The sequence below is a fragment of the Acartia tonsa genome, chromosome 11, assembly GCF_053477335.1.
Source record: "Acartia tonsa isolate MP-2025a chromosome 11, ASM5347733v1, whole genome shotgun sequence".
NCBI classification, from domain to species: domain Eukaryota; kingdom Metazoa; phylum Arthropoda; class Copepoda; order Calanoida; family Acartiidae; genus Acartia; species Acartia tonsa.
Genome location: NC_137270.1, coordinates 33,716,020 through 33,723,519, shown reverse-complemented (window position 1 = coordinate 33,723,519; position 7,500 = coordinate 33,716,020). Strand labels below are relative to the sequence as shown.

The 7,500-nt window shown below is 32.0% G+C and overlaps 1 protein-coding gene across 2 annotated transcripts in view; it reads left to right on the top strand.

The window, feature by feature from the left end:
• Positions 1-7,500, top strand: part of DCP2 (decapping mRNA 2) — a 50,350-nt gene that overhangs the window by 258 nt on the left and 42,592 nt on the right. For both annotated transcript variants that reach the window (XM_080177633.1, XM_080177632.1), the window contains exons 2-4: positions 543-600; positions 4,064-4,129; positions 4,897-4,953. In XM_080177633.1, coding sequence (XP_080033759.1) covers positions 543-600; positions 4,064-4,129; positions 4,897-4,953 — 181 coding nt within the window. The remainder of the gene's footprint in view (positions 1-542; positions 601-4,063; positions 4,130-4,896; positions 4,954-7,500) is intronic.

Here is a 7,500-nt window from a genome sequence, read left to right as displayed (position 1 = left end):
GTAATCTTTAATAAAAGTAACAGGATCTATGTCTGTCTATCTGTCTGTGTGCTTGTAACAAAGGATCTCGCTAACCGCTGATCTGATATTGTTTTCCTTTACATTGTAGCTTCTCATAGGTCATGATATTCTTTATAACTAATTTGGGGGAGTACATCACAAGCCTCCCAAGAGAAAAAAACTTCCCCACTACAAACTTTTTTTCTTCGTTTAAAAAACAAATAGGTAAATTGAAATGAATAGAGACAACTCCCCCTCCAACATCAAGTGTTTTGTTTCTAGAGGCCTGTTGGGAGTGTAGCCGCTAGTAAATGATAATTTTTATTGTCGAGATACTTAATAAATAGTAGTACTAAAATCAAATGTTGTTTTTAATAAGGAATTTAAATGAGGTGGAAGGGATTTTAGGTATAAAATTATAAAAATAACTCAAAAGGGTTTGAATTACTAAATTCATAATTAATAGCTTCGCCCGTAGACTCAACTGACGTCCGACCAAGTTCTAACTTTTGCGATAATTTGATAAAAACTTTGTATTTTAGGTTTATTGTGAACTTGAACGATGAAGAAAGAAAGGATACTGTTAGAATATGTTTTCAGGTCTATTTTGTTGTTACCTAATTTTTTATTTTTTTTTATGAAGAGTCTAATCCCCCACCCCCTTTAGGGGACAATTTACTAACACTCTTGGGGAGACATCTTTAAGTAAAGCGCTTAACGATTTTGTAAAGAAGAGTAGATTTCGTTTTTATGCGTGGAAGATATTTGTTTACCGAATCGCTGATGTCATATGAAAGGAATGTTAACAATATGCTATTTACCACAGTTATGGAATCTCGACCACAAAGATTTTTTTATCCAATCTTGACAAGTGAGGTATTTTTGGAAAGAGGAATATACATAGAAAACGCCCATGTAAATTAGAAAATCCGCAGAAATCATATTTGCAAAAATCTGCAATGTTAATTTGCAAAATTAATTTAATGCCTTAAATGACTCATTTAGAAAAAAATCTTTTTATGAAATGTGTTTATCTATAAGTTTAGAACATACTTAAGGCAAAAAAAAATTCTTTAGTGTTACTTTTTTCACCTTATATATGAAAAAAGCAGTTTCTCACATTTTATGATAAAAAAAGGTATAGGAACAAAAAAAATTTTTTTCTTGATGTAAACACAATAATTGGCATAAAATCTATCATCCTAAATGTAAAAATCAGATATAGAATCCTTTTTAGAGTCAATATAGTGCAAAAAGTAACCAAGACATTTTTGCAAAGTATGAAAATCTAAAGAAAATAGTTCTTTTTGCTTTTGATATACATATCAGATAAACGTATATAAAATTAGTGATCAAAAACTATAAAACATGTTATAAGTTTTTTCAACACTGTCATTGATTAAATTGCACTTTTAGGTTTAAGAATTACCGAAGTAGTGCATAAAAACTCTTTTTATGTAGTAATTAAACAAAATAAATGCCAAAAAAACAACTACAAAATGGTCTACTGCATTATAAAAAACGCCTAATTGTTGATTTGAATTTATTTTGTTTAATAACTTAATAAAAAGAGTTTTTATGTGCAACTTTGGTAAAGAGTAAACCTAAAAGTGCATTTTTATCAATGACAGTGTTGAAAAAACTTATAACATGTTTTATAGTTTTTGGTCACTAATTTTATATACATTTATCTGATATGTATATCAAAAGCAAAAAGAACTATTTTCTTTAGATTTTCTAAACTTATAGATAAACACATTTCATAAAAAGATTTTTTTCTAAATAAGTCATTTAAGGCATTAAATTAATTTTGCAAATTAACATTGCAGATTTTTGCAAATAACTTGCAAATATGATTTCTGCGGATTTTCTAATTTACATAGGCGTTTTCTATGTATATTCCTCTTTCCAAAAATACCTCACTTGTCAAGATTGGATAAAAAGATCTTTGTGGTCGAGATTCCATAACTGTGTTACATTATTAGTTATTATAACTTAAGACTAAGAGGCATGGCTACTTTGTCACTTATTTTGTCCGTATGTCTTTCCATAACGCTGTAGTATAAAGAGATTTATAGCTTCTGACATTTCTTTCAAATATTCATCAAGTAGGTAATTACCCCATAAATTATTTTAGCCGCCCTATCTAGCACCGTTTTCCCTTCCATCCGTTAATTTGAATTGATTACATCCCGTATGGGGCTCTATTTCTAAATGATATAATCTCTGCGGGGCTCTTCTATTCTCTACTCAATATAAGCATTAAATGTCAGTTTCCGGAATCCGCCAAATTTTTGGCCAATTTTGGAATCCAAATCCGGAATCCGTTTTTTTTTCATAGCGGATTTGGATTCTTAACTGTTAGGCTAAAATTAGCGTCTTGAGTTTTTCTTTCACCCCCCCCCCCCTCTTAAGATATTGTTAGAATCCGGAATCCGTGGAGAATCCATTATTATTTTTGGACGGATTCTTTTAAGAATCCGAATCCGGCCCAAAAATTAGACGGATTGCCAACCCTAGTAACTTTAATTATGTGCTTTGCCACTTTGATATTATCCTCCTTGTTTAAAATCATTAAATCTATTACAGCTAATTAACTTTAATTACAAAGTAGATTAATCTATGACACTTAAATATGTTTTAAGAAATAAGTAGAAGCTTTATCTGGTAAGATTTATGTGTGTGTACTTTAAGATGATTTAACATTTAAGATTTTTGAAGAAACAAATTAAACTATTTTGGTAAGATAACAATATAGAGTGGGTGGTGATTTATATCCAATTATATAATGTACTAAGCTTTTTTTGTCTGTAGCGAAGGATCTCGCCGACCGCTGAACCGATATGGTTCTTCTTTACAATGAAGCTTCTTATAGGCCCAGGGAAGGTTTTTATCTATTTTGGGGGAGGGTATCTCCCCTATTTATTGCCCCTAGAGGCTTCTAGGGGGCGTAGCCGCTAGCAGATATTAATAAATTTTATCCAAAGTTTTATTGTTGTGTTTTTTGGTAGAATTAGATAAAGTAATTAATTGACGTTCTGACTCATAATGCCCAGGGAATTAATGAGATAAGACAATGACCGATAAATTGATGTACATCACCAATTATGATACACAGAATTACCCATTTTGTAGATTGCAATTAATGATTGAAATATTTGGACACTTAACCTAATGGTACAACCAATGAAAATTTTTTAAATGTCCACAACGTAGTTAAGCTAACGAATAAGAAAACACTATTATAAAACTTTGGGGACTAGTGTAATAAACAGCCCATTGACCACTCTCTTGTTGCATAATACCTATTTCTATGAAGCTTAACATGAATTTGTAGCTTTGAAGAAAATTTTTTAACTGTCCATTATATCTTGATATAGAGATATCCCATGGATCTTAGGGGATAAGACGATGGGCTATAAATTAATTTACATCCCCAATGGCGATAGACAAAAACACCACTTCTGCAAATGAAAATTATTGGTTAAACAGTTCGAACATTTCTAGTTTGAATCCCAACCAATCACAATTCAATCAAAGTACCCAAAGCTAACATGGTTACAACACTTTGGGTGCCAGAGTAATTTACAGTCCAATGCCCCTTTTGGGGAAACACGAATTTTCTATGCTTACTTTTGGTTAGGTTAAGAGCACCCTCCAGGGTTTTTTGTATTGACTATTAAACCTTTTGTAAAGACAACCATAAATTTTGGAATATGTTTGTGAAAGACGACATGTAAAGTAAAATCCTCATTATAATGAACTATTATCTATTTATGTATCTTCCCATCATTTTTATCTTGATCTATTTATGTATCTTCCCATCTATTTTATCTTGATCTATTTATGTATCTTCCCATCTATTTTATCTTGATATATCTATGTATCTTCCCATCTATTTTATCTTGATATATCTATGCATCTTCCCATCTATTTTATCTTGATATATCTATGTATCTTCCCATCTATTTTATCTTGATATATCTATGTATCTTCCCATCTATTTTATCATTATCTATCTATGTATCTTCCCATCTATTATTTCATTATATATATATTTTAGTTAGAGGAAGCACATTGGTTCTATATAGATTTCTATGTCAACAAACAGCCACATCTAAATTTACAGGTTACAGTTTTAATTTGGTCAGACAATTTCATCATCATATCTATAATACAAAGCATAATGATGTCTGTCTGACTGTGTCCGTCCATCCGTCTGTCTCTTAAGATCTCGGTAACCACTGAACCATATTATACTCTTCAGGGAATATATCTACTGGTCCTGCGGTGGTTTTAGGCTATTTTCTTGGGGGGTGGAAAACCCCCTCCTAAAAATCCCCCTGGATTGTTTTTAGGCAGTTAATTTAAAATTAGTGTTTGCAGCACTAGTGGTACTTAATTTTTTTTACCTCTTGGGACGAGGCAACTAGAGGCTAGGGGTCGAAGCTGCTAGTAATATGATATGTAGTTAGCTTTTTATCTTTTGGTTAAGATCTCACTAACGACTAAATATAGATTTCAAGATTACTTAAATGGCTGTAATGGTTAGCCGACAATTTTTACGGAAGCTTAGTATTTAGCTTACCAGTGTCTATTTTTCAAGTACAAATGTTAACAATAACTTCCTTCAAAAAATAAATTAAAACTTTATTAGTTTATATTTGTTTTAAAGGATAAAGCAATAATTGATATATTGATTTAATCCCAATGATAAGTAAAAAACAAAATTCTCCATTTGTAGATTAAATTTGGTTTAAATGTTTTGACACTTCTAGTTTAATTAATAAAGTTTATGACTAATCAGTGTGGATTCTTTGGATACCAGTGTAATTTACAGTGCAATGTTCCCTCCTTTCCTGAATTTTTTTATAATTATAAATCTTTATTCTTTAGGGGGGAAACATCAGAACGTTTGCCGAGCACATGTTCAAGCATGTGCATTTTCTCAGGGTAAGAATATTTTTTTCCAGTATCGCTTCATATCCGATTAATATCCAGTGGATTAGAACCGGTTTTCAGCCTCACTGAAAAATTATGTCTAGCATCGTATTATATTCATTTTCTACGAAGATAAAAATATACAATCATAAGATTAAAACCAGTTTTTAGCCCGTGCCTTCGGCATCTCGGGGCTAAAAAACAGGGTTTTTTTATCTTATAATTGTACAGTTTTATATTAATGGAAATCTGTTTATAATACGATGCTAGAAATATCTATTATGTCTTTTCTAAAAAGGCATATAGTTTCCACTTCTTCCATAGATGCATGTTATGTTATTACTTATAAGATTTTCTAGCTTTAAATAGATAGATATATAGATAGACATAAGATGGATAGATAGACAACAAAATAGATAGATAGATAGTAAAATTGATAGATCAACAAAACCTTTTTATCCCTAAGATCAATGTTTGGGTGTTTCTTTCAAATGGACAAAATATGTTATAAGCCGCTATTGGTTGCTTAAATAGAGCAAATTTTAGACTAATTGGCAGATGAGGAAAATTATCTTATTATTGACAGTTTTTCATTTTGTTTGCCATAATAGTGACCACACTTTTAACAATGAAGGTGGTTGATGAAAAATTCCGCGTTAAAAAAAGTTTTACATTCCTGAAGATTGGAGATATTATGTTGGTTAAAAATTGCGCTCCGAATTAAAATTGAGCAGTTTTGTGAAAACATATATATTTCATATAAGGAGACTTGAACTTTACTTAGAGAGAGAGACAAGGGGGGGGGTCATTTGGACTGTCTTCTGTTCTGGTACCCAAGGTTTGTTATAAACTTTTATTTGTTGACTTAAACACCATAGGAATTTTTTTTTATAAATCTTGATTGGTTGGTACAAACTAGCAGTGTATTATCATTTCAACCAATAATTTTAATTTACAGAAGGGGTTATTTTTGGGTTGGGCATCAATTTATCCTCCATTGTCTATCCGCTAAGATTTCTTGCGTGAATCTAACTTAAGAGAGAAGGGAGAATGGACAGTAAATAATGCTGCTTCCTAAAGTTCAGTCATTGGTTGGCATAAAAATGTTGGGTTAGAAGGTTAGATCAAGATTGGATTGTACTTAAAAACAGTTTCCAAACTTTACCTCGTAACAACTTAAATTTAAGAAATAGTTAATTTTGTTAATTCTAATTGGAGCTAGTGGGATTAATTTGTAAAACATTGTCCTGTTTTTGTATCTCAGACTTTACTAAGCGAAAGTATTAAGTTGTCTAAAAAGTTTTGTGGTCGAATTATGAATTATGAAAACAGTCATTTATCAACATTGATTTTTTCTTGTGTTTTTTTTTGCTCTTTTATCTTTCATTGATGCCTTTTTAAAGCGAAGCTTTTCTTTAATTAGGGTCTCTCTACGTCTGTCCGTGGTAATATCTACTCCTAAAATAGTGATAAACCTTCTTATGAGAAGTTACTGTGTTAATGAAAACCTTAGTTGAGCCGTGAGCGAGATCCTGCGTCTCACTTTTATATAAGAGTGTTATTGTTCATTTTTCTTATTTTTTCTAAATGTTTAAAAGAAAGAGAATTATTATTATTCAGTTTGCATCCGCAGTAAAGGAGGAAATTGCAAGATTTCACAATTTTTGCAAGTTTTTCTGCACTTTTCTGAGTGGAGGCCTTAAAAAGTTGCCCTTAAAATGAGTTTGTTGATATTATTTAGGTCTTAGAAGTAAGGAATTAACCCGCGAAATTGGCTTAAAACAGTAGCGCATCCGCTAGTCGCCAGGGAGGTGATGAGTTTGAATATCAGCTCAACACTGAGTCAAAACTAAGGACGTTGAAAATAATTCCTACTGCTGCTTTGACAGATGCGCGACATTAATAGACACAAAATAGGCGCAATTCATTACCATACACAGTTAGGACTTCAAGAAAAAATTTGATTGTCTTTTGGGTGTTACTTAACCTGATTCACCGAGGTGTTTGGACGGAAAAGGAGAGATTGGGCTTCCCTTAGTTATAATACAGGGCTGTTGGACTTGACGCTAGTGTCAAGGACAACAACCTCGCCCGTATGAGGTAATTGACAGGAAAGGAATGACAATGCCGTAAAATTAATTTACAATACTTTTTTATCATCTCTATGACACGCTATGTCCGTTTGTCTGTCTATTACCCTGTGCTTGGTGGAGATTGAAATTCTTGTTAGAGAAGTTTTCTCTACTGCTAATAAAATCTACTGCAAATTACTTTTTAGTATATACTAGGGTTGGGCCGGATATCTGGCCAACGTTCGATATCCGGCAAATTACCGGATATCGGGCGTCAAAAATCAGCCGGATATCCTTTAACCGGATAGGTTTAATATCCGGTATCCGGCCGGATATTGAAAATGGCCGGATAACCGGCCCAACCGGATATCCGGCCCAACCCTAGTATATACTAAAGATGTTGTTATATACAAAATAAAATATAAATAGTTTTTAAGAATCCAACTTTGATTTTGTTTGCTGAGCTGAAATAAAAAAAAAAGATCGG